Here is a 27,978-nt window from a genome sequence, read left to right on the forward strand (position 1 = left end):
CTTTTATCCCTGTTATTCTCGTGAAATTGCTTAATAATATGTTACAGATTCGTCTTCACTCACATAATTCTTCCTGTCATTTGCAGTATATCATCCTGCAAACATACAGCCCACTTTCACTGGCCGTTCTTTGAAGATTATTGTCAGTGACATCTTCAGGATGCGTTTGGAATCTGGAGCATCATTTCCGTTGCGATGGGGAATTACACTGACTTATCTGTCATTGCCAAAAGCACAACAAGCAATTCAGTGTTAATGCAAAGGTAACACAGGTTTTTATCATGCCGCCAGAACAAGAGCTCTTGTAAATTTATGCTAATATGGCCCTTTTATAGTTTAATAACCTCCTCCATGGCTGGAAAAAGGGGCACATGCACACTCACAAGCACACACATGCACACACCCACACTCGCACACCCTGGTAGTTTAATAATCTGTGTCACAGTGTGGTAGGTAATTTGTAGCTGATCCGCTTGTAATTATTTATTTTAAATCTTTTTACGAATGCTAATCTTATATAGTACAGCGGATCTCCAGTGTTGTTAGATACCTAGAAATTGTAAGAAGCAACAGAACTGCTTCTATTTCTAATCGTAGGTATCAACCACAAATAGTTCCCAGGACATGAATTCCCTATTTCTCAACAAAATAATTACAATTATTTTTTTTCTCTTCCTTTTCTGGAAGGCTATGGCTGCTGATTCAGTTTGCTTTCCTCATCAGGAGATCAGCAGCTCTACAAATGAGCCATTTTCCCTGATCCAGGGTGGCATTCCAGAGGGACCTTGGCGATCCTGCATGCATGCCAAATCTGACAACACATGACAAGCCGGTTGGCGTGCAGTAATTTGACTAATTATACCGGATTAGAGCATATTAATGCAAGCTGTTTTCTCCAGAGTTAATGACCTGCTGACTGGGTTCTGTAAGGCCCCACTAGGTCTACAGACAGCTAAAAAACAAAACCCTGCTTTCTAAGCCCTCGTCATTTCGCATCAGCAAATGAGTATATCAAACTACTGAGCAGCAAAATTCAAGCGACATTTTCTGTGCTACAAACCCATGCAGCTTTCCCTAACTTTCCACCTCAAGGGTTTCTTTGATATAAAATTAAAATCCACTTTTTTTTTTTTTTTTTTTAATTTTCTTCCTACAAAGCACAGAGTCCAAAAAAGGAAGAGATTTCTTTCTACATTTTTCCATGGACTTTTATTAATGAACACAGGGGAGAAAAAAAAATAACTTACAGTCACTCTAATGCTGCCATGTGAATCCATCATTGTGTTAAGAGTCTCTGTTTTATCTCAGATAAATCGGTATTATAAACAACTTTATGAAGTGATGCTTTCAAATTGAATGTGGTGGTTTTTTTTCAGGAGATTGTACCACTTGTGATGATTATTTGGGTATTGCTTTTTTTTTTTTTTTTTTTGCCTACCCTTTTTCCAATTGCATAACTTTTTCATAAAGGGATTGGTTATTGTTTTGAAATATTTTAAGTGAATAAAAAACAGTCAGATTTGAATTGGATTGTTTTAAAAATAATTTAATTTAAAATTTTGTCTTGTTTAAAATGCAGGTTGTTAAGAACACAATCATTTTGACAAATATAGAACTATTGGGTTGAAATTAATTTTTTTCCCCCAAGAGCCATACATAACCTTTAGCAATGGGATGAAGGCTTTGCATGTAGCTGTATATATGCAATGTAGTTTCTCATATTCTGAAATATAAAACCAGGTTTTTCCTTTAATGATTTTAATGCATACATTACTGAATTATCTTACTATTTTAGCACTTAAATTGTCCATTAAGAATCATAAAATAAATTCACATGTGGAACTCTCCACATGCACAGACTTATGTCTTCTTACTTAGAGCTTAGAATATTGCAATATGCCACTGAATAGTAAAAATATTCCCATTTAGCATAGGACAACAATTATTTTTTTCCTTCTTTTTCTAATGTCATTTATTTTAATGCATGCACGCACTACTTGCTGCAATAACTAGAAATATAAAATCAAATTCCTGGTACGTTCTTCTTGAAATATACGCGAAGGCAGGCAACTAAATCGCAGCTCAGATGCACTGAGCACATATTTACAATGTAAATGTATCTCTGATGTAAAATATAATCAATAAATTTATTGCAGGGAAAAGGTTAGAGTTTCTATTAGTACTATATCTATTTAATCCATTATAATTCCGCATGTAAATCTCATATCCCATAAAGGACTAATTACCACATCCAGTATGTAAGTTCTACACAGAGAACCACGCCCACATGTGTATGTAGCGTAACACAAATGGAATTTAAATTTGCTTTACCATAAATGAGATCAGAAACATACTCAACTAGCCCATAAGGTCTTGGAGGCAAATTAAACTTGGCGCAATCCACTATCAGATTAGTTATGCTTTGTATTTTGTAAGCCAGAAGAAAATTAGGCTATTTATGACGTGCTTTCAAAAATCATTCTTTGCTTTCTCTGAGTAAAAGAAGAGGGTTTGAGGAATGTTAGTATTGCTGTAAAAAGTCTTGGAAGACTACTTCACTCAGGGAATTGGTAATGGGCTAGAGAACTTGACTGTAATTTACTGGACTATATACAACAATTGAACCAAATCCTGGTCTTGCCTTAATTACCCTAAGACCTCTCCTTTGCCATTACTCAGAAGAGACTGAAAATTATAACCCTCAGACTGCTGTTTGATAATCGATGGAAAAGGAGATGTCCATGGCAAGCTGAAATGCGGTTATCAGGCATTCACAACAAAAAGGCACCACCACACTGTCATTCCTGTTGGCACTCTCAGCAGAGGACTGGAGGAGTGAATGGGTCTGAAGGCTACAAAGCTGTCACCCCTAAGGGGGATCCTTCAGGTCATGGGTGAAACATATCAGGAGGGCAGTGTGGGAAAGCCAGAACTGTTGCTGCTCATGCATAAATAAAGGACTTTGGTCTTCAGGGCTGTCAATCCAGCATCTTTCAAGAGAACTAAATTCGTTATACACAAAAAGTGTAGATATCCTTCTAAAAGAAATAAAGCAGGCACCTGATCCTCCTATGGATAACTATGTAATTGATTTTATACTACAGTTGCTTTGACTGTAAAAATAGGTTTTCTAAATGGTTTTGTACGTTAAAAATAAGAAAACAAAACACAAAAGAAACAAGATATATGGTAACATTGTTACAAAAAAAATCCAAATAACTTCATCTTTGAATATAGATAGAACTTATGTTTTACACCAACACATACACAGAACAACATATAAATTTTAAAATGAGAAAAACATCTATGTAATGCTAAATAGTAGCAAAATTTTACACTCTTGACATTGATAATCTCAAAGTTTAGGTTAGTGGCCTTAGAAGTGTCACTACTTTTAAGAATTTGTGCAGTACAGATTTACTGTAATTGAGAAGAATTATTTATTTTCTGACGTTATGTAAGTTCTGGATGTGTTTTATCTGAAATTCCAACCTTCGTAGCTGACAGAAATTTTGGGGCTTTACTTGAGCAGCCTGATTACCATTCACACCTTCAGATCTCTGTGACACCAGCACAAAACTGTGACTGGATGATCTCCCAGAAACTTACACAGATGCATAAATCATGCTGTTGTCTCTTCTGTTATGGCTATATGAATCCTGGTAGAGAGGGCAGAATGTTTATGACACTGAGGTCTGCTCTGATAACTTCCACACAGCTCAAAGGTTGTATCTAATTTACATTAAAATGTCCATATGTATATTTACGAAAAGTCCTACTGAAATACAGAAATGGAATATTTTTCCTATCGTTGTATATCATAGGTAAATATTAAATAAATGTTGGTAAAGGTCACCAAATGCTTGCTAGCAGTAAACCCACTTTTTCTTCAACCTGTAAATTATGGTACTGCAACTGTGAAATCCATTTTTTTTTCTTGCAGACCACCTATACTCCACAGCCTACAAAGTGAAAAAAACTTACAATAAGGGGGACTTTTACTCCAGAAGGTATTCACTAGCTTCATTTTGAAGAAATAGTAATGCACTTTTCAGTCCATCAATCACAAAACATCAGACTATAAACTAGATTTTGTTGCAGTAGTTGTTTCATAACAAGTGCAGCTCTTCATTTCAGTTTGTTACAATTCTGTAAAGGGCATCTCTTTCCAAGCTGCGGGATCCTGAAGTTATAAAATGAAATGCCTTTCTGAAGGTAGCCAGGTTAAAAGAACATAAACTGGTGTGTATAGAATATATACACTTAATGTTCAGTCGGGATGACAGTATGTTACAAGTCAGTGACAGAAGTTTTCTTTAATATAAAAATGTCTGTTGAAGCTCTATTTTACCTGGGCATGGCAAACAGTACCAGAAATAAATGCTTCTATAGTTAAGTTACTGGGTTCTCTTTGAACTAAAGAAATAGAGTAATAAAGAAACAAAATCTGTGACATTCAGAATCTCATATTATTGTGATCCTCCTGGATATGTAGAACTCAGAACAGCCTGAACACCTTCAAACAGGTTTATATCATACAATTTACATTTACTTCATTCATCTGTGATACTAATTTATGCAAAAGCCTTAAAATTGAGTTAACTAGGAAAAACACACACTCATACACGAAAAGCAACCATTTGTTCCTATTATAACTCTGTTGTTTCAGTGTTGGCAGTAGTATTTGGGGGAGGGGGGGAAATGTCACAGGAGACATCCATTATGAAAAAAATGGATAGTAAAGATTTTTATTTCACAAGTCACTGCATACTGCAATCCAAATAAAAATACATTCTTATTTTGATAAAGAAATTGACAGAACAAGTTTTAAATAATTTCTTGTTACTTCCATCAGACACATTATATTAATATTTCACTGAGAGCTGAGCATTTAAAAAATGCAATTATTTATGGGTGTCCAAAGCCCTAAAGCCAGCTATTCCTGTCTAAATGTAAACAAAGATCTGATTGACTACAAACACAGACTACATTAAACTCAATCACCATTTATTATGCACAGTTTACTCTTGAAGCTATATTCTCATCAAACTAAATTCAAGAGACAGGTCAAAACTTTTTTTTTTTTTTAAATCATGTTTAAAGTGGCATTTCCTAAAATGTAAATTCAATGAACATTAATATATGTGGAGTTTTTGATCTGGCTTAAGTATTATCTAATAATGATGGTACTAAATAAAAATCACTAGAAAGCTATAGCATCTGCAAGACAACAAAAAAGGCTTACAGCAGAGACTCCATGAAACATTTAGCTGGTATTTTCCACACACACTGATCCAGTGAAAAAGGGTAAGCTGTAAAAATGTGCTTCTGAGAGTTTCAAACCATATTGTACAGAAGTCACATCAAATTAATACTGAGGACCATTTAGAGCTTTTATTCTGAAAAGCTTTTGAAAAGGGATTAAACTATGAAAACTCGCATGATACTAAAGTACCTATTAATGGGTTTAGGGGGGGAGGAACAATGAAAGTGTTATTTTTAGATAAATCATTACTTTGTATGTAGCAGCACAAAGCATTTGCTAAGGAGACACTGCAACAGTTCTCTAGCAATATCCCACACATCTAAACACTGATTAGCAGGAGAATTTTTCATGTCATTAAGAACAATCTTACACAGAAAAGAGGGTCTTATGGTTTTCTCTTTAATTTTCAACAATTTCTATAAATAATTCATTAGAAAAAATGTGCTCATGGTCAAAAATTGCATAAGTAAAACAGGAGCCATTTTTAGAATACTAACTGTTATTGTAGAAAATACTAGTGAATGTTTGTAGTCTTCCATACACACACCAGATTTCCAAAAGCCTGCTAAACAAACTACTTGTATAAAAAAAAATCACACTGTACAACACATTTAACATGCAGAAAAAAATATGTTTTCAAAAAATAACAGAAAACAGTATGAGTATTGAGAACAAGGAACTGGGGTAGTTGTCATCTCATCAAAAATAATGAATGCTCAAGAGATTTCTAACTTCATCTCTTCCCAGTCATTTGTCCAATAACAATAGGCTACCAGGAGAGAAAAGAGGACGCTCTTAGACGCTCATAGAGCACGCTCTTCTTCCTCAGCTCTAGCTAGCACCTGTAACCTCCAAACGACTATGTACCAGCTGAAATCGACATGACGACAGCCCCAAAAGACAACTGGAAATGTTGTTCCTAGCCTGCTGTGCCTCCATTCAGCTATGGGATACACCACATGGTGGATGACAGCTTTGTGTCTGCCCCATCTTGCAGCCTCCCCTCCTCCCTCGACACACAGTCATGCACACACAAAACAGTCTTATGGCTAATGATGCAAACATGAAGTGTAAAGTCTCCTTAATTTGACCCTTGTTAAACTCCTAATTGGATTGAGGCGGTCTCAGAGTGGAAAGCAACCCTGGATTATTCAAGAAAGCTTTTACAAAATGAAGACCAAATTACAAAAGGCTTCCACTCTGGCTGCAGGACACCACAAAGAACAGGCAATGAATTGCAGCTGTCACTTAAGTTAAAAATCTAATCAATTGCCTTTTTTTAAACAGGTAACTTTTCGAACAGTTTCTTCATTGTGATACTCTTCAGAGTGCGCTTGACCCAAATTTAATAAGCTGCTATTAAAGCAGAAGAGCAGCTGTAGAGCAAACACTGTAGAATGATACTGTGCATTCAGGGTCTTAATGATTTTAAAATGACTACAACCATCGCTTCATTCAAGAGGAACAAAGCTCAGGGCTCTTTGCTCAACAATGTCTTAACACAAACTGTCTGAACAGACAGCATTCATTTGTCCTTCATGAACCCAAAAGGTCAGCTGCATTGCTGAGAACATCTCAACAGTTTAATTGTGTTTCTCCTGTAGGAAGACTGAGAGGAGAAACTTGGGGATTCCTTGTGTATGAAAACTAGCCTTTTTTTTTTTTCCCTTTTTTTTTTTTTCCCCAAGAAAATATACAGCTTAAGTACAGAGACAAGGGGTGCATGATATGCAGACAGGTGTAAAACATGAAGTAATTATAGAAGCTCAAATTAGTTCCTAGGCCTGAGGCAAAAAAAAGAGAACAGTGCCTTGACAAAAGGGAATAGCAAATAAGGATAGCAAACAAAAAATGGCTTGAATGTGTAAATTAGCAAGAAAAATGAGACAGAAAAGCAGCTTTACTCTACTATTATTCACCACATGAGAACAGAGCAGCTGAACATGATCAAGAGGGCTTTGGAGGAGAGAGGCAGGCATCAACACCGAAACGAAGCCAAAGAGTGGCAGCTCCGCACTTTCTAGTCAGTCACTCATTATGTGGTGAAGTACTCTTGAGAAGTGCCTCTTATACTTGACCTATCATATTACTTCTTCTGTAAACACATAATCCCTGCTTGTTAGGTGGTGTCAACACTAGCATTCATTCACTGTGGTAGTCCTTTTGTGTATAGACACTTTAGAAGTGCTGCCAAAACCAAAGAATTGACACCATAATAAAACAATTTGAATTTCAACCAGGTAAACAGATCCTATGCGTTCCTGTAAAATGTAGTATGCAGAGCATTACATCCAGTTTTCCTTATGTGAGACAAAGCTGCTTTCTTTATAACTATTTTATTTGAGAGTCTTTTTAGCCAGGATAGCGACCGTCTAATAATTAACATCAATAAGTGAACAGGTTTAATAACAGGAATTATGTCCACTGCAATTTCTTTGCTTCATGGATATAAAGAGTTTACATGTTTTTTTAACTGCAAGCCAGCTAAGTAGAACAACCCGAACAAACCAAATTGTGCTTGTGCAAAACTGCCTCCTAAATGCAACATGTTATTACTATGAAGATTGTATATAAGCCATAAAACTGGTCAGCTTTTATGCCAGAATTTCATGCAGTCCCACAGATATTTTATAATTCAGTCTTTCTGTTGACTCACACCTGATTGCTGTAATTAGATATTTACAGCTTCAATTCAATGATTATGATGTTTCTGTTAAAGACACAAATTCAATCTTAAGAACACTTTTTTTTTCTTTTTCTTTTTAATCAGTTCAGAAGTATAAATAATTGATTCTGTGTTTTTAAGCTAACAGAGATATTCCAGGCAGAATATCATTTGAACATTTATGAAATGCTCTGCACTCTTTTGCAGGCTATGACTGAAAAGATGAATCATTCTTTCATTCAGCACTCGACAAATATGATGAGCTTTCTGATGTATCATGGAATCTGAATGGAAAATCAAAACTAGAATGGTAGTGTTTGGTTAAAATGTCACATTTTACAAATGTGACCTCAAAGGTATCCAAAAAGAAGACTCAGATATGTAGCACCCCACCTCTCGATACTGACGAGCTATCTTAGCATTGGGTACATAAAAAGGAGCTAGAAGTAACATTACAGGCCTAATATTGCAACAAGGTAATGTGATGCATCAGTGCAGCCATACCTAAAAAATAACATATGATCGTGTTACACTGATGTCATCATCCTCTTGCTCCCCGTTGCCAAGATTTTTTGTTGGGCTTTCTTGGAAGGGAAATTGAGTCTACATTCCTATTCACAAGTGAATTTTGCAGCTGAATTTTTTGTGTTCAAGCAGTGAACTGTGCATTTCTGGGAAACCTTGACAACAACGCTACTGTTGGGTTCAGTTAGCCTGCTTAGCAGGCAACGACAAGCAGTTTGCCTACTATTTGGTCTTCAACTCATCCACTTGGGAGCAAGGATGGTGAAATGTTCCTATCTGTACTAGCCATTGCATCTCATTCAAACACCTTTGATCAAATTCTCAGCAGCCTCAACCAACCTGAACACACGAATGGAAATCTAATGCTCACACCTCTAACCTTTGCCTTTCAGCTGTTGCTTCTCTAACCCTTCAAGTGAACTTATTTTATATGTTCCTAAAAATAAAGAAATAAAAATACAGAAATAAAAATCATGTCGACAAGCTTCCTACATAATAGAGCAGCACACATTTTTTATTACCATCTTTTTATCTTTTCCTCTACCTATTCTATTTTTTTCATAATTTCTTGCTTTTGCCAAAATAAGACTGTAAAATGATGTCAGAATCACATAATTTTTATTTCTCTAAGGCAACATGGAAATGTGTCTCACTGTATAAATATTAAACAAGATCAGTAGCAAATAATGTAGGCTTGTGAATGAAGGCCTTGTAAGTCCCATGTTTGGTAACATTAACTTAAGAACATAGAGTACCATGCAATACAAGCAAATTCAGCAGTTTGTGCATCCAAAAAGACCTCATTCTGTCATTAGAAATTAATTTAGAAGGTAAGAAAATATTGGCCAAGGTGTCAATATAATTACCTACTCTTTTAAAGACTTGGCATGAACTTCATTATACTTGTTCCCTCTCAATTCCTGGATTCTCTCTGTTGTCTCACTCTTCTCAAGCATATCCTGTTTCCCATCCTAATAAAGCTTTCCCTTACTGTATAGATTGCATAAGCTTCTGGACAGGTTAACCTCTAGGTCAGTAAAGGATGCTGAAAAGGCTGGTTTTTTCACTGCCTGGGGCTCTGGAGAGCTGCTCTTGGAGAGCTACCTTATTTGCTTTCACAAAGCAATGACTTCTGCCCACAAAAGCAGCAGTTACAGTCAGGCTGGCTCGGTTCAAGTACAGTCAAGAGTAAGCCTGGAAAATGTTGACACTTGTAAGCATGATTCACAACCTGAGTCATGATGTGGGACAACTGTGCTTAGATGCACTGGTAGAGACTCATGGAAGTGGGATTTCCTGTTTAGTATGGTATTTATCTTTATATGAAGCAAACCCTACCTGCTTACACTTTAATTCAAACTTCTTTAAGCAAAGATCTTCCTGTCCTCTGATTTTCCTCTTTGATTCTATACATTGTTTTTTTATTCCTCTCCCTTCAATGAAATAAATTTTACCAGAAGTTTTCAGAGTAATTATTCCTGCAAAATTCTAATGGTTTTCATTTCAAATTCATTCTCTTTGATATATTTGCCCTAATCCCCATTCTATCCAGTGATTTTTTTTTTTTCTCACACAAACACAATGTATTTTGGTTATCTTCTTGTTTATGTTATATTTCTCCTATTCCATAAAGCTATATAAACTTAAATTGATATTAAAATTGGATTTTAATTGAATCACTATCTTTTTGCCTTCACAACTGATCATCACGATACTACAGGGTCAGTGTGAGGTTGGAGTTCAAATTCCTTGTGCATTTGCTAAACTCAAACATACCAATTGTTGCTTCTTAAGCAGTCCAACATGTCCACTCTATGACTGATCTGCACATATGGAATATGGCAAAAGGTCTTCAGTCAACACTTTTTTAAAACTTCTAGTAAACAGACAGTCCAACTGGGCAGCCTGCCTCCCCCCCCCGAATCTGGTAGACCACCAGGAAAAATGGAAGGGCATGACAACAAAGAGGAAAGTCTACCACTAACACCAGTGAGCTCAACAAAGAATTTATTGCCCAACAAGCAACTCAACTTCTTGGTTTCAATTTCTGCTAAATGATTATCAATGCAGTACTCTTGACTGGCTGACTAAAATGAGAAATGAGTTCATGCAACTAAAGTTTGGTCAGCGCAAAAGAATGACATATAAGTTTCACTGATGTAATTAGCATCATCATTTTTAGATTGTGCTTGATTTGGACCATTAATCTTAAATATTTTATGAAAGGTTTAAAAATGATATATAACAGATGTACTCTGACTAACCATGAGCAGATTACCCAGAAAACAACTACACCTGACAACTGCAATATTTTAACAGCACAAAAACACATTTCCAGCAAACCATTCTTTAAACGTGTAACAATCTTTCTTCAAAGAAAACAACTGTTCATTCTTAGGCATTTTTTAGTTTATCAGCCATTGTAGTTTGTCATGCTCCTTTAACACAGAACAAGCAAACCAGCACCACCACCACCAACAAAACAGAAAACCTTACAAAATGTGCAAAATTCTGGGTTTCATCTGTGAAATTAATTCTATCTAGGGATTTCAATGATAAGTATGTGTTGCCAGTTTAGCAAACCTCTTGTAACACAGCTTACTTTACTCCATGCAACCGGTATGGAAGGTATGTAAGTAGGTAATATATGTGTAAAATGTTATCAAAAGTTAAAACTTATCACAACTGTATTGCCAGTGAACCTCAAACCAGGTCAGATTTCATACTGTCATAAATCATCATGTACAAATTGTCCTCAAAGCACATATTTATGGCAGGAATCAAGAACAAAGCATAAAGCTAAACATGCCCCTCACCACAGTTTGAGAACAAATTCTGTTTATTTAAAACAACTTAAGCGTAACTGCTACATTATGATACAATTGTTCTCAGCAAAACAGTCAGTTTTTCAAAGTGTATATTTCTCTATACACATTCAATACAAACAGCTTTTCTCCAGCACTCTTACCTTCTGATAGTTATCATCTTGGGTTTATAGCACTGCCCTACAAGTTCCTTCTAGGAACTCTACAAGTTCCTTTGGGCTCCGCACAAATTCAGAAGTAGGAATGAAGTCACCGGCAGACCTTCTGTCCACTTTTATCTTCATGAGACAAAAACTGAGTAGAATTTTTGTTTTGTTTTCATTTCTTTCCCGGTGAAAATACTGATTTTGAAAAATGGTATTGATACTGCAAACTTCACCGTGGGGATAGGTTAGGCTAGAGGCAAACTTAAGGTCTGCTGGTGACCACTTCCTCTGGCTTAACATATTAACTCAGGAATGCTATCTTCTATGATTTACTTCTGTGAACTACAGATACCTTCTCACCCACCATGTTGTGATTGTTGTCCTGCACAAACCTCAGGTGGTTTTCACAAAACCAGACGAAAACAATAATTCATTCTCAGTAAAACTATTTTTCTACTCATGCAGCCAGTAAGAAGGATGTGAACTGTATTTTCTAAGCAGTTGTTTTCCATCCTTATATAATGCTTTTTGTAAAATGTGTGCCAATCATTCAGAGGTATAATTGTTAATCTTTTTTTTTTTCTTTTTCCCTATGAAGGTAAATTTTGTTTAAGCACTGAAAAAAGATGAAAAAGTCCTTCAAGTCTGGATGCAGAGTTAGAAGACAAAGATGGGAGAAGCAGATGTAACTGAAGACAGATGTAGTTGAAGACTATTATTACTGAACACCAATGTTGAGATAATTGTAAAAACAACAATTCTGCTTGGATATCTGTGATTCCAGCAGGTGAAGTGACAAACTGTGCAGCTCCTATGCACCCCATTGCTTTGTGACTTCAGAGTTATGTTAGCATCTTGGAAAAAAAGATTTTAAAAACCATCCTGGCAAACAAATGCATGAGCACTTCTTGAAGAGATGACAAGTCCCACTAATGTCAGTGGATTTACTTGCTTTAGAGACTCACTCAAGACAAATTACAGTGAGAATGTACATCTAATGTTAAATAAAGGTTGATACCCAAGCTTCAGTACTGATTTATTTTTTTCATTGCTTCCTACCTGGAAAGTTATAAGGTATATTCTTCCCAACTTTTAAATCTATCTTCCCACAAAATATCACTTGCTATCAGAACTTAACTTGCAGAATTAAAATCTGCAAACAATTTTTGCTGAAAGCTATAAAGGAAACCTAACCTTAACTGTTGAGGTTAGCAACAAAAAAACAAATGTGAGCAATTTAATAGCTGTACATCTAAGTGGCTTACTGCAAGTCTGGGAAGAGTTAATAACTAAATAAGGACCATACTAAAGTCAATATCCCTAAAGTTACAGATCCCATTTTTAATTTCTATTCCTCCCTATGTTTTTAAACAGATGTACCAAGCTAATATCTTTGTAATTAGTCTGTGGTACACTGAATAGCAAATTATTTCAGTTTTCTCAGATTGACTCAATACCACATGCTCCCATACATGTCCAAAGTGGAATGCACAATATAACCATTTTACAGAAGTCTCAGGAATCAGACAGCAGCAGAATAAATCACTCTGTGAACAAGCTGTGTACCAGGCTTCATTAGTTATAATTACCCCCAAAATATGCTCAGCAGAATGCACCCGTGTCATCTGGGAGTGACACACAATAGAGTGGGCAACTTATAAACTCCTCCAAGCACAGAAAGAGTCCATAAAACAACTGGCTTGTGCATTTGGATTCATGTGATAACACCTCCTATTGCATAAGCCACCAGATGACACAGATGGGGCAAATCCAAACAAGGAACATTTCTTTTGTATAGGCATTGGACTTCATTTGATGCCTATTCAACTAACAAGCTAGGAAACCTGACTATGAAACACTAGATCTTTGTCCTTTTTATTTCCCAGATTGTGCTACACTTGCTCGAAATAATGAAACGTAGTTTTAAATACTTCAAACATAATGTCCTAAGAAAAACAAAACAAAACAGGAATGTTAAATTTAACATACTTATGCATAGGCAGAAACAAACACTCATCCCCAAACTTTAAAGGGAAACATTTTGAACATATGTTAAACAGCATCTCCATTTCATACATCATAGTATGAAAAGAAGTAAATACTGGTAGAAGTTCTTTGAGAACACATATCAGCAGATTTTTTTTGCTGTAGAAAAGAATATTAATTAATCCTATATTCACATATTAGATCACCTTTCCTTTAATGATTATTACAGAACCAACCACATTACAGTTAATGCAACATAGATCTCAACTTCATTATGTACTCTTTTTTTTTTTTCTGCCTCCTGTACTTTCTGCCAATCATAACAACTATTTTCTATCTGGGACATTCCAATCTCATACCAAATGCACTTTTCCCCCTCCTATTCTTATTATTTACTTTCTTGTATCCATAATTCATTCAATTTCCGGTCTTCTTGTTAAATGCTTTTTCACCTTATTTTTGTAATTTTTTATTATTGTCCACTGCTACAGAGATTTGATCATGTGAAAATCTTGAAGGTAAATCCTTGTTTATTGAAACTAACTTATGCTTTACTCAGAGGGAAGGTGATATTCATATACAGTTAACCATACAGACTGATTTAACAGCAAATATAACGTGCAAGTTAAACTTGCTCATATATGTCAGTAATTTAATACAAACATGGGAATTTGTATTGTCTGGAGGTTAACATATAAGCCAGTGCATACACACACACATTGACATGAATTCTCATGTATTTATTTACTTGCATATTCAAACGTGTAAGCACATACAAATACACCCACATATACTCAAAGAACTCCCTACACCTTTAGGTGGCATACACAGTGTTTAAGCTCAGTTACTTTTTCAATGTGCTATTAAAGAACCACGTAATGTCCCCATGCCTGTTAGCTTCTTCCAAGACAGCCCAGAACATAAGTCCAAAACTCTGATTTAAATTAGTAACTTAACTACATGACACTGAGTGGCATTGAGTTCTGTGAAACTGCTTATATCTATAAGCTAAATAATTGATTATTTTTATACACTGGACTCTAGCTGTGTTCACGGATTTAGAACATGAAATGTCATATATAGAACTGAGCATAGCTATGATAGGTAAGTTCAATTAAGGTCTCTTATAAACAGCATCAGGTAACCTGTGATCAGTCACATCCGTGCATCAGCAATACTGCATGGATGCAAGCAAGGACAGAATTTGTCCCAGTTTGGCCCCATTTCCGTGTAGTGCAACCAAGAGGTCAGTTTTCAGTATTCACACAGTCAACACTGGCCAAATCCATACAGTGTTCACAGGCAGAGTGGCAGCATTTCCTATTTTTAATACATCAGAGAACCACAAACAATTGGTGAATATGAGCTGCTAGGGTATTATTTGAAGTTACTGCCTTCTCCTCATTTTCTACTTTTTTTTAAAGAAACAGATATTGAAACTATCCCAGCTAATAATTTCATTCTGACACTCGAGTTTAAAAGGTTAAGTTACTATCTGAAGAAAGGTAATCTGGCTGCCTTTCATAGCAGCCTGCAAGCTCTGCAATCTGCATAGAGAGGGGCATTTGTCATCATTAGCTGAGCAGTGACAGCTGGCACCTAGGGTGTCCCAGATTCAAGAAGTGGCAAAGGCGCTCTTTTACCTTAAGTTGCCATTAAGTATAGCATGCTTCATAAGGAGCAATATTTTCTTTTTGCTATACAGCATGAAATAACAGCAGTGAATGCATCTGTGTTTACTTCAGCATGGAGAATGAGCTGATATACAATTAGCAGTTGTCTTTAGACAACAAGACACTAGGTTTATATTACAAACAAATATCCAATGTAACTTGAAAATAATGACGATTGTGTCAATATTAGTGCAGTATATTTTCTTCAAAGATATTCCAGACTGATTGACTCATAAACTTTAAGGACATGAAAAATTGTGAATAAAACACACTTTTTAACTAGAGGTATGGTACTGTCACTTCAAGCCAGGAAGGCCTAATTACTTAAAACAGACAGGTTATTAGCTACAGGGAAAAGAAAAAAAAATAGTACTACATTGGAATACAAGTTAATGCAGTACATTACTGCTTTGAAAGAATACCTGATGGAGCACTATTTTAACAGCAGCATTAGAAACTTAAAGCATATCCTTATTCTTATTCATTTAACAGTTTCCCACAATATTTTTTTCAAAACAGTTCCATGAGGTTTTGCAAACGTATAAATATTTAAGAGTGTATTTAATGAACGCAATGTGTAAAAGCCTATGAAAGAAGTTGGTTTCATACCAGCATCAATTATTCAATTTATGAAAGACAGAAGAAATGGTTTATAAACATTAAAAGACCCTGATTTGGTTATTTTTATAGAAACAAAATACAAAGCTAAAAACTAATACGGTTTGACATTTAAAAAAAAAAAGGAAATTTAAAAAATAAGAAAAAAAAATCTCACTTCTCCACAGTCTCTCAAATTTGGAAACATAATCCATAATGCTAGATTTTGCATTATTATGTAAACTAGTTTTTCACAAATAAAACTAATTTTTGTGTTAATGTAAAATCTATGCAAATACATGCAGTCATTTATCAGGAAAGCTGACAAGCATTCCATATTGGAGAGGGAAAATGAAACTGCCTCAAGAATAGAGGCAATTAATTATTTCTGTATTTTCTCTTCCTCTGTCTTGAGGCACAAAAGTTATCCATCCAGTTAAAACAGCAAATGAAATAAAGAGATTTTTTTTTATTTAAACACATATGGCTTTTGCCTGCAATACTGATCACCACAAGGTCTACAGATGCCCGTGGCTAAATTGTACACTGGCAGATGCACACAGGGGAAAACTGTGTTAATGCAGCGTGGTGAACAAAACAAATGAAGAACTGAATTTCGGGGGGGGGGGGGGGAAGAAGGGACTTCTTTCACCCCATCGAAATACGCAGTTTGCCTATCAAGAATGGATTAAGTTAGTAATAAATCTAACCTGAAAAGTTTTTTCTTCATCTACTACATAAAAAAAAGCTAAATAGGATGTGTAGAAGAAATCATCAACAAAGGTCCACACAATTTTGTAAGGTACAGATTATAAATAATGGGTTTGCCAAGATAAATGGTTATATTATTTCATCTTTACAATTAAGGACTAATAATACATAATGAATGTACTGACTGAATATAATGAGAAAACTATTGTCCAACATACTTGCCATCATTTTTTTACTTCTTAAAGAACCAATCTGTTGAAATATAGCCGAAAACTGCAAGCGTTATGGCGCAACCTAGCATATGCGATATACTCCTGTGTAACTCAGAGTGCTAGTAAGAGTTCTACATATGCTAACGGTTTCCTTTTATAAGCTTATTTTCAAAACTGAAGCTAAATATAGCCCTTTGTACCCAGAAATAATTTGCAGAAGAAAAAAACAACAAAAACAAAATAATGGAGATGGTAAAACTTTCACTGAAATAAGACAGAATCATTTAGGTTGCAGTAACTTCTCTCTTAATAGGCCTGTACACATGGCATAACTTTAAAATTACCACAGTAATGGCCAAACAAAAAGGAGGAAGGAAAATATTTACAATCTATTTTTGACAAGGACACATCACACAACAGAAGTAAATTTACCTCATTAAAACCAGTACTTCTAGGAAAATAAATAAATAATAAAGTCCTGGAAGTTTCCTTTAGTGTTATGAAATAATTATTCCAAATCACTTGAAACTGTAAATAAAGAAGGTTTAAAAAATGTTAAATAATAAAGATATCTTCTTTACCTCATCCAAAACTAAGGAGACTTCATTAACATTGTTAACATTGTCACCACCCTACCAGATACACCAAATTTTTTTTCATCTTTTCAATGGTACTAGTGTATTATAAACTATAACATGCTCAAATGGCAAAATCTATTTCTATTATTAAGAGAAATTGACAGCAATACTGCTGTAAGATAAACACAGATATTTACATAAGCAGCTAGTATTTCTCTATCAACAAATGTATTGGAAATTTACAAAATTACAAGACTATGTCACTTCTATAGTCGTTGCCATTTCAATGATACTGTCATTATGCCACAAAGCACCCATTTCTGTATACTTTATCCTAGAGCTATGGTGAAAAAATTATAGAAAAAAGTAGGAAGAACGGTAGGTGACCTAAGTTAAATTTTCATACCCACGTAAGAAGAGAACCAGAGTGATTTGCTGCTCTTAATAAGAGACGTGATTCACCCTCAGACAAAAAGTTTACACTCTGCAATGACAATATTCCACCAGTTAAGAAAAAGTGTTCAGAGCGGTGGTGGGAACATCGATTCATTTTAAAGGCCAGAAGGTTTTAGGATCAAGCTTTTCCTGAAAAGATCTCTCCCTTTCTTCCTTAAATAATAAGTTGGTTGACATGTTTATATTATAGTTACAACTAACATATATTTTAGGAACAATGAATAAGTGTTTTTTAGCAAGTGGGTTGCTTATATTTAAGACTGTTAAAAGATCCTGAACCTTTTGGGAGTTCTAGAAATAGTCATGAATATATGAAAGTAAGTACACGAGAAGTACAGTTTTGAGATTTTGAAATCCCTCATTTCTATGAATAAACTTATCCTCCTTGTAAAAGCTTTAGAGCAGATTAGGAAAAGTATTTTTGTGAGAGCATCCTGTTAAATACAAAAAAAAAAAAAAACAAAACAAAACAGCACTGTCCTTTCTCAGGAAGTTAAATCAATACTATCATCGCTAAAACACAATGAAATTAAGTGGGAAGTCCTGCTTGACAGAAGAGTAGATGGTCAGGCCAAAAATATATTTTCCTTATTATACTTAACAACACATGCATTTGATATTTTAAATATTGTGAAGGTACGCCATATTCATACTAGTCATAAATTATAACCTCCAAGCGTTATCCTGCTTCGGCCCCAATCCTGCAAATAACAGATCGTGGACTTAACCAACTGTTAGGCTAAAGAAGCCACTGACCTCATCAGAACCAGCCAACTGTTTAGCTAACCATGTGTGTGTTGGCAGGATCAGGGCCTTCATAAGGTTCAATGAAACGTATTAATCACTCATGACCAACTCACTCAACTCCTCCCTTCACCCTTATTTTGAAAGAAAATATCTGAAAGCTGTACACTACATTAAAAAATAGAAGTCTGCATTAAAATATGCGAGGCATGTCTTTTTATAGCTAAGTTGAGATAAAGTGAGTTACATAGGTGATTTACCATACCCATGCTATTGTAAGGGGAGAGAACAGGTTTAGTTCTGACTACGAGGGGCTAAATGTATATTATATGTAGCATGAAAACCAGCAATAAACACACAACATGACAAAATGTATATGAAAAATGGTGCTTGATAATAGCTGTATGTAGGTTAGCACTCAAAGATGTCAAGCAATGTGTTTTCTGCTGATTTCAGCAGCTCTGGCAACTACCTACAAGAGTGCGTAGTTGAGTTTGCCTATCGATACGAAACCAGCTTACATAAAAAAACCAGTCGTAGAAGTATATCTGTTCAAGACATACCACCCCTACATTTCGGCTGGATTAATAAGATGTTGGGTTACTCAAAAAAACACACAAACAAGCTGAGTGATGTCATAATTTATATAATGATACATTTCAAATGCTACCACACTTTAGTTTCGACTTGCATGCATTTTCTATGGTCTAGTACTCCTTCAGACAACATATTGCAGGGATAGAAGTTACCAAGGGGAAAGGTTAGCTTAGAGATGAAGCCTTAGGAAGCTGATCATCCAATGCATACAGCTTTATTTTCAAGGTCAATGTTGAATATTTTCAGTCATTTAATCATATACAGCATGAAACAGTAATGAGAGTTCTGCAGTGTTGGATGACCCGCTACAGATGTAGTAGATTAAAAGGCGCTAATCCCCACTGATTCCATACTCCTCTCAGTTCAGCAGAAAAGAGCATTCTCAAAGCAGATCTCTCTCTCTTTTTTCTTTTCTTTTTTTTTTTATATATATATATATATATATTAAAAAAAGGCAATGTTAGACTCCCTAAATGAAATGCTGTACTTTAAGGAATGTCTGGCTTTGGAGAAGCTGATGTAGAAGTGAACCAAATGAATAATTCAATGCATTTTTTCTTGCTTGGATATTTCTGCGGTTCTAGCTAAAATCACAATTTGCAGTTGTGCAAGCTCTATGTTTACTTTTGAGATGTAACTTTTTAAAGACAACAAATCAATTACTGGTTTTTCCTTTAACAGATCGCAGATTAAAAGAATTTAAAGCATTAACAGTTCGGCCGTATGACCTAGAATGACAAAGTCCAAAACTAATACAAACTCTTTTCATGTTTTTATTTTTAATGGGAAGAGAATACATATACATGCTAAGTTTAACACTAACGAATGCTAATTGTCTCCTGCAAAAAGGAGCTATATCACGTTTTCTTAAAATAGTAAAAAACATCTGCAGAAAACTACAGATAACTGAAGGAAAATATTTGCGTGCATAATTCTACATAAATTTATATCGCAAAATCTAAGTCCTGGAGCATATAACATCACTAAAATAAAGCTTTTGCAAACACTCTAGCAACTTACTTTTAAGCTTTCTATTTCATTGTTCCTAAGTTTGAAAGTGTAGTCAAAAAGTAAAATGCAAATAGGAATACAAACACTTGTAAGTACCGTCAACCTCTATCACAAAAAATGATGTTGCGTATTTTATATAAAGTGACATTTAAAGCAAACTCTCCACAAATATCTGTCTTTAGTTTTCCTACTTGGAAAAAAAAAAAAGTAAATTTATTGTTGCTGGCAGGATGATATGGATGAAATAACCAGGATGAATTAAGGGGGGGAAGGGGAGAATGAGGATCCAAGAAATCAGATACATTCAATGAGCCTTCAAACTCACTTCAGCAGTAGGGATAAATAATTTAATCAACTCAGCTTCATTTTTTCCTAGCTCCCTAGTGCAATAGACAGATATTAAAAAATAAAACTTTAAAATTCATGAGCAGTTGTGTGTGGAAGAACTATCACTACATAATAAGAAATATAAAGTGATATCAATGTAAGCACTTTGGGTGTATATGCATCAGCATGTGGATTTTAACTCATGCTTTTCACCATATGAAAATAAATTATTGGTGAAATGTATAAAAGCGACTTTTTTTTTTTTAATTTATATTTTGGTGGTGTGGGCGACTACCTGCAGTCATACATTTTCAACACTATTTGGCTTTCTGGCTAATAAGAACACTGCATGACAAGGCATTGTAGTTAGAAAGATTTGAAATAACAAGTAGAGTTCAACAAATGCAGCTATAGTACTCTAATTAGGGGAAAATATCTAGAAAACAGTAATTTGGTAAAAGTCACCAATATCATAAGGTACTATTATCATGACAAACGATCAATCATCATTTTAATTAGGTGATTTTAATCTCAATTTACCAGAACAACTCAATCCATATAAAAATAAAACTCAGTGGTGAAAAGGTGTTCCTTCCTTTTATAATTTATTAAGGACACGTTAATAACTACAAAGAAAAAGTAACTGTGCTAAGTGGTCAGACGCCTGGAATATATTCATATTTTATATGTTGTAAAGTCAGATATATCATCATTTTCAGAATCCAAAGCAAACCACCGACTTTGTGTCATTTGAAACGATCAGGTCACCTTAACAGTTACATTTCAGTGGTTGACTGGTGTCAGGCATGCCTAAATCCACATATTTTCAAGCTATCAAGTGTTTATTTTTGTGTGTGTGAAATGAAATGATGTAGTGAAATTGATCGTAACCTTTAGTGGTAAACATAACCCAGCCAAGGCTAAGCCTGATAGGCACAACAGTTCCCACAGCCGCCGAGATACAATACATATAACCTGCATTATTTGACACGGGGGGTTAATCTTAACGTTATATAGGGACGGCTGTGATTTGGCACAGAAGAAGTAATTTTAATTTCGATTAATTTTCCTACATTACGAAAGTTCAGCTTCCTGGCGGTTAAAAGGGGCGAGATATCGCCTCTTGCCTTTAGAAACTGGATTTCCTGAGCGAAAACCCACCGGGTGAAAACAAACAAAACCTTCCCCGAAACATTTCCATCTTCAACGTGCAGCTGAAGGCTCCACTCGCACTTCGGAGTTTGGGACTGCGTGTCATCCCACAGGAAACGGCTGCTCCCCTTGGCGGAGATGGGGGGAGCGAGCCAAACCCCTTTTGTCCGTCCGCCTCAACTTTCGTTTTTTACGCGGCGGCGGTGCGCGACCTCGCAGGGAAAGGAGCTCGGCCTGATTTACACCGCCAAAAAGCCGCCCCCCCGGCCAGAAAGGGACGGAGGGGTCGCGCCGGGGGGTCCCCCTGCCCCGGGACCCTCCCGCTTTGCCCCTTCCCATTCCTCCTCCGCCCCGCTCCGTGCCCCCTGCCCGGCCAAGCCCTCTGCGGGCAGGGCGCTCCCGGTACCGCCGCGGCCCCGGGGGGCGGGCAGGGAGGGGGGTCGGCCCCGGACCGACCTCAGCCCCAGCCCCGGGGGTAGTGGGGCGGGATCCTTCCCCTCCCCGCCCGCCGCCGGGGTGTCCCGGCCGCCCCCTGAAGCCGGAGGGGACCTCACGGGTGCCTGCGCGGCACGGGGGGGAGCTGCCCCGCGGAGTCCATGAGGATTGGGGGGGTCCCAGACCCCGGGAAGGAGCTGGGGCCGGGGGGAGCCACTTGTGCCCCGCCGGGCAGCCGCCCCTACTTGTCAAAAAAGCTCCCCGCAAAAAGCTGGGGGGAAAACCGGCCCCGTTTTGGTCCCAAACAGACGGGGAGCGGCCGCCCCGCCGCCGGCGGGCCGAGGGGAGGGAAGGCTTCTCCGGGACGAGCTGTCACCTGCAGGTTTTCGGCGAGGAGCCCCGAGCCGGTCCTAGCCTTGTTTTTACTAATGGTCAGAAAAATGATTCCCGCATCGGCTTCCTCCTAGGAAGCGACAAGGGGGATCGCCCGCAGAAACGCCAAGAGCGAGGGAGGCGAGCGCAAAGTCAGAAATTCTCCGCTGTATGCAAGAAAGTTGGTCGCCTTAATGCGGTGAATAAATGTCGTGAGATGTTCCTTGCCTTATGACCTCTCCTTAGCGACACATACGTCTGTGACAGTCACTTTAAGAATTAATAATTGGGCAGCAGCTTAAAGATTCCTTAAAGACAAGCGATGAAAAGCTTGGGTGTATTTTTTTTCTTTTATATATATATATATATATGTATGTGTATATATATATATATAATTTAGGGTTTTCTTAGAGTGAAGCTCGGTAGAAGAGTTTGCCACTCGGTCTTATGTGCAAATAAAGGTCCCGATTGCTACCACTTAAGGTACCGAAGGAGAAATTTGCTAATTACGCATCACGCGCACGAAACCCAAGGTGTCAGATGAGCAGCATGCCAGCACGTTTGCAGTCGCTAGCATCCCTCCCGTGAGCGCATTTACTAAACGCAGCTTGCTAGCAGAGCCCGCTGTACAATGAGCCGTCCAGGTTTGAAATTAATAGGTGCTCCTGGTGCCACCACGTCTCCAACAGCAGCCGAACACCCAGCCTTCGCCACACGTCGGAGCGCTACGCGGAGCATGGGAACGAAGCTAGGAGCTGGCGGAGGAGATTTACCCTTCGGATCTGCTACTTGCTTTCTGGAGGGAGCGTGAAAAAGACCTGACAGCCCCGTTTAGCGATCGATTCTCCCCTCCAGAAGGTAGGAAGACAAAAAGCAAGGCGAGACACAATGCACAAACGCCTGAAACCTCCAGATCGCTTCGACCCCGCCAGAAGGTCCGCCGAAAACGCCCCCAGATCGCGGACTTTGGCGGCACACTTTTATTCCGAAGGGCACTACACTGCCGCGCATCTGCCGCCTCGCTCCCCGGCCGCTTCGGGAGAGCCAAAACTTCCCGCTGGCAGTCACGGACCGCTCTCGGGATGCGAGGAGGGCGGCTCTAAACGAACTTACGGGCGGGCTCCGGCCGGGACCGGGGGCCCTGGCTCTCTGGCCGCCCCCTGGGGAGCAGCCACCCGCACCTGCGGGCGCGACGCCGCCGTCGGGGGACCCGCTGGGAACGGAGCTGCGCAGGGTCCTTTGGAAACGTCCCTGCCCTTGGGGTTACACCCGGAGGAGAGTGGTGTCCCTCGATTTCCCGGCGCTTTTCTGCCGGGAACCGGCTACCTTTGTATATGTGCGTGTGCGTATACATATCTATCTCCTAGAGAGGGATTAATTAGCCGGGTTTGAGCTGAAAGAGGCTGCAGTGACGAGCCCAGTGGCGATTGGCCGCCCGCCTGCCTGGCCCTGCCTTTATAATTTCCACACGAGTGCATCTGGGCTCTTATACAAACCAACAGCCAGCTTCTTCTGACATATACACACACACACACGCGGCACTTTTTCCACCATCTGATTAACCGCCCTGCACACACACAGTGATTACTACGGGAAAACATAAATAAATACGAAGAGGTTTTATTATTTTGACTACTGGAAGCCTCGCTGTGTCTCAGTGCAACTTTTGTTTTTATTGCTGCCGGGGAAGGTGCAGCTCTCGATGCTTTCCTCTCACTCACGGACCCTTTAAAAAAAGGGGGAGGAAAAATATCGCCCCCTCCAGTCCCCCGCCCGCCCCCCCCGCCACACACACTTCGAGACGGCTGATCTAAAAAAGCAGGAAGAGAGCATCTGAGGAGCAGCAGCCACAGCGCATTTTGAAAAACATTTGTTACGTTTCAGAGTGCAGCAGCCTGTTTCTCCTCTGAAGTTGGCTCCAGCCTTAGCAGCCGCATTGGATCCCACAGCCTACTGCGAGACTCCGGTGTACAATCCGGATCTCTGCCCCAACATGATCGCGGCCCAGGCCAAGCTGGTGTATCATCTGAATAAATACTACAACGAGAAATGCCAAGCCAGGAAAGCTGCCATCGCCAAGACGATCCGCGAAGTCTGCAAAGTGGTGTCGGACGTGCTGAAGGAGGTGGAGGTGCAGGAGCCTCGCTTCATCAGCTCCCTGAACGAGATGGACAATCGCTACGAGGGCTTGGAAGTCATCTCCCCCACGGAGTTCGAAGTCGTGCTCTATCTGAACCAGATGGGGGTCTTCAACTTCGTGGACGACGGCTCCTTGCCGGGCTGCGCTGTGTTAAAGTTGAGCGACGGGCGCAAGAGGAGCATGTCCCTCTGGGTGGAGTTCATCACGGCGTCTGGCTACCTCTCCGCTCGCAAAATCCGCTCCAGATTTCAGACTCTGGTGGCTCAAGCCGTGGATAAGTGCAGTTACAGAGACGTGGTAAAGATGGTGGCGGACACCAGCGAGGTGAAGCTGCGGATCAGGGATAGGTACGTGGTGCAGATCACGCCGGCGTTCAAGTGCACGGGGATCTGGCCGCGGAGCGCTGCCCACTGGCCGCTTCCCCACATCCCCTGGCCGGGACCCAACCGGGTGGCGGAGGTCAAGGCCGAAGGGTTCAACCTCTTGTCCAAGGAGTGCCACTCGCTGGCCGGCAAGCAGAGCTCGGCCGAGAGCGATGCCTGGGTGCTGCAGTTCGCCGAAGCCGAGAACAGACTGCAGATGGGCGGCTGCAGGAAGAAATGCCTCTCCATCCTCAAAACCTTGCGGGACCGCCACCTGGAGCTGCCGGGCCAGCCCCTGAATAATTATCACATGAAGACTCTGGTTTCATACGAATGCGAAAAGCACCCCCGAGAGTCGGACTGGGACGAGTCGTGCTTGGGCGATCGGCTCAACGGGATTTTACTGCAGCTCATCTCCTGCCTCCAGTGCAGGCGGTGCCCGCATTACTTCTTGCCCAACTTAGACCTCTTTCAGGGCAAACCTCACTCGGCCCTGGAAAACGCGGCCAAACAGACGTGGCGATTGGCTAGGGAGATACTGACCAACCCGAAAAGTTTGGAGAAACTTTAGGGGGGTAACTGTAGAGCGGGCCTGCCCGATAAAGCGGCTGATATCCTGATGAAGTTTAAGCTTCCTGTTCGAAAAGTCAGATGTTTCCACTTGACAATGCAACTCATATTCTCTTTTAAAAAGGAATATAGCTTAGGCTCTTCACCGAGAAACGCAAATAAAAACAGCAAGTATCATGCCTCTTATCTGCACCACAGTTTTGCGGTTTCCCGCGGGGGGGAAAAAAAATGAAAAGAAAAAAAAAAGGAAAAAAAAAAAAGCGTCTTATCCGGAAAGCAAAATTGGCTGTAATTTAACTTGATTGTGACCACTCTGCCTAGGAACGGTACCAACGGATTATAACAAACCCCGTATTTTTCTGTAATCCCTCTGTGAGTAAAAGCTATTTGGATATGCCACCTGAACAAACCCCAGTGTACCTTTTAATTTGTATCAAATATTGTGATCTCACATTGTCTTTGAAATTGTGGATGTTGGTGTTTTGTGATTTGGTGAACAGAAGTTAAATTGCCATTTTGGATACTTCAAGGACATTTTCTGCTAAAGAGAAGATACCATTTAAAAAGGTAGATTTTATCATGGTACTTTTGTTAATTGTCTTTTGAAGTGTCTGAACTTAACAAGTTTACATTTTTTCGTTTCATATATATTGCTTGTTCTATTTCTAACATTCCATAAATATACTTGAAATGTTATTTAAATATATTCAAAAGAAATTTGGATTCTGCTTATATAATAACGCTTGAATATTGGAATTATATATTTGAAAATGCACTTGAAATACACTGGATAATTACCTTTTGTGATTTAGATTTTAATTTCTGTTGCTGATTTATTTAATTACAAGCTAATAAATGAAGTAAAATGCCTATGTGGGTAAGCGTTTCAATACAGGATCAAGTTTTCTACTTGAACGATTGGAGGTCAGCTGTGTTCTGGGCATTTTGACGTTCTGTTGATAGTTGCTAAAATCCTGGAAAACTTAAGGGCAGCCGCCTGATTTTGCATTTTGGCTAGTTTTGGAGGACGAGGAAATATCGGCGGTTTAAACACACTAGAATTTAGCTCCAGCTGACCGTCAGCAAACCGTCAGGCACCGATGTAATTATTCACTCAGTAACATTGTTCCAGCCGCCCGAAAACAAATTATTTCCTAAAGGTTTCCTCTGCGGAGCCCATGCGTTTCTGCCCGGGGAAAAACAATGCTGAGGAAGCGCCGCCCGCCCCCGAAGCAGGCAGGGCACGGAGCGAGCAGCGAGCCTGCTGCCCCTTAAATCCAGCGGCTTGGCTCAAGGAGGGACGCAGGAGGTAAAATGTCTAGGTGAAAGGGTCAAGCCAGCACCAATAAAGCGAACAACGTTATTGCTTCTGACCCACCAGTCCGCTATGAATGTGATAAGATTGCTCACAGAAATGGAGCCCCTGCGTTCGCAGGGCATCCAGAGGGAAAAAGCATGCGGGTGCCTCCAAACTGCGAGCGGTCAGGAATTGCCTCTTCCTACTCCTAAAGCCTGCGTTTTCTTAAAGCCGCTCTGAGACCAAAATGCAAAATCCCAGCGAGCATTCTGTCGAGTACCCTAACAGTCAACAAGTGCTGAAAGAGGCCGAGCGCCTGTGTAACACCCATTGGCAGCTATTTGCAGCGGGTACCCCTTAAAGAACCCGTTATTCCCAGCGACTAGGGAAGAATCTTTTTTTTTTTTTCCCCGCCAGCACTGTGAAGAAAGTCCCGAGTTTCAGACATTATTCGCCAAGCAGAAATCACCTTACTACAAACCATGCTTCTATCTAGACAAGTTCGCTAGCATTTTTTTACTGGAAATTACTTATGATATTTCTGACGAAAGAAAAAGAAAAACAAAACCCAAAAGCAAAACCAAAGGCTTTTTGTCAAAGCTCTCCGCTATTCTCTCTCCAGAGAAGCTTCTAACATTTTCCAGGTCGGTAATGAGAAACAAAGCAACAACGGTAAGAAGGAACAGAGGTGCAGGAGAGGGGAGCAGCCGGTCACAGCCGTCCCTTGCCCGTGCCCCCCTCCTGCCCCCGGCTCGGCTGCAGCCCGGCGGGAGCCACGCGAAGGTTTCCGCGGCTCGGCTGGGGAGGGGGTGCGGCTGGGGTGGAGGGGGGCGCTGGGGAATTGGGAGTAGTAAGTGACTCGAGAAGAAAAAAAAAAAAAAACACAGCTTTCCCAGGAATCAAGTCTTGGGTACATGCCCATCCCCCCCCCCCCCGCCTTTTTTTTTTTTTTTTTAACTCCAGAAAATAAGCAGTAGCTTGCATTTCAGCGGGGAGCGTGTTTACTAAAATGCGCCGTATTTTCTGACAGGGGACCTAACGTTCTTGAAATGAGGAGATTCTCTGATAGCCTCGGAAGGGGTAAAGCCCTTCGCTGTGTCTTAGGAAGGCTGCAGTCTGGGACTGCTCTTACCTCCAGGGATTTCAGAGCAATTGGCTTAGCTACTAAATCTGCCCACGTTCATACAAAGGCACTGAGCGAAAGGCTGTTGAAAAACGCGCACGCCGCCGTAATAGAGGATTTACCATCATTAATACCCGGCGCCTTTTTTTTTTTTTTTTTTTTCTCTAAAAGGCAGCGAGAGCCGGCAGCAGGGCGCCCACTCCGGAGG

General features: G+C 39.2%; 2 protein-coding genes across 17 annotated transcripts in view; one reads left to right on the forward strand and one right to left on the reverse strand.

The window, feature by feature from the left end:
* The window catches only part of NBEA (neurobeachin), a 518,392-nt gene that overhangs the window by 131,904 nt on the left and 358,510 nt on the right, over positions 1-27,978 (reverse strand). The window lies entirely within an intron of this gene.
* MAB21L1 (mab-21 like 1) lies at positions 224-27,959 on the forward strand. Of its 2 annotated transcripts, XM_080568513.1 has the most exons (3): positions 224-25,917; positions 27,065-27,291; positions 27,942-27,959. In XM_080568513.1, exon 1 carries the CDS (start codon positions 24,272-24,274, stop codon positions 25,349-25,351), a length of 1,080 nt encoding a protein of 359 aa, XP_080424639.1. In that variant the 5' UTR covers positions 224-24,271; the 3' UTR covers positions 25,352-25,917; positions 27,065-27,291; positions 27,942-27,959. The 2 variants fall into 2 exon arrangements, with proteins under 2 accessions (XP_080424639.1, XP_080424638.1); XM_080568512.1 differs by lacking the exon at positions 27,942-27,959 and having other exon boundaries at positions 27,065-27,928.

This window comes from Anser brachyrhynchus (genome assembly GCF_964034855.1).
Source record: "Anser brachyrhynchus genome assembly, chromosome: 1".
Lineage (NCBI taxonomy): Eukaryota > Metazoa > Chordata > Aves > Anseriformes > Anatidae > Anser > Anser brachyrhynchus.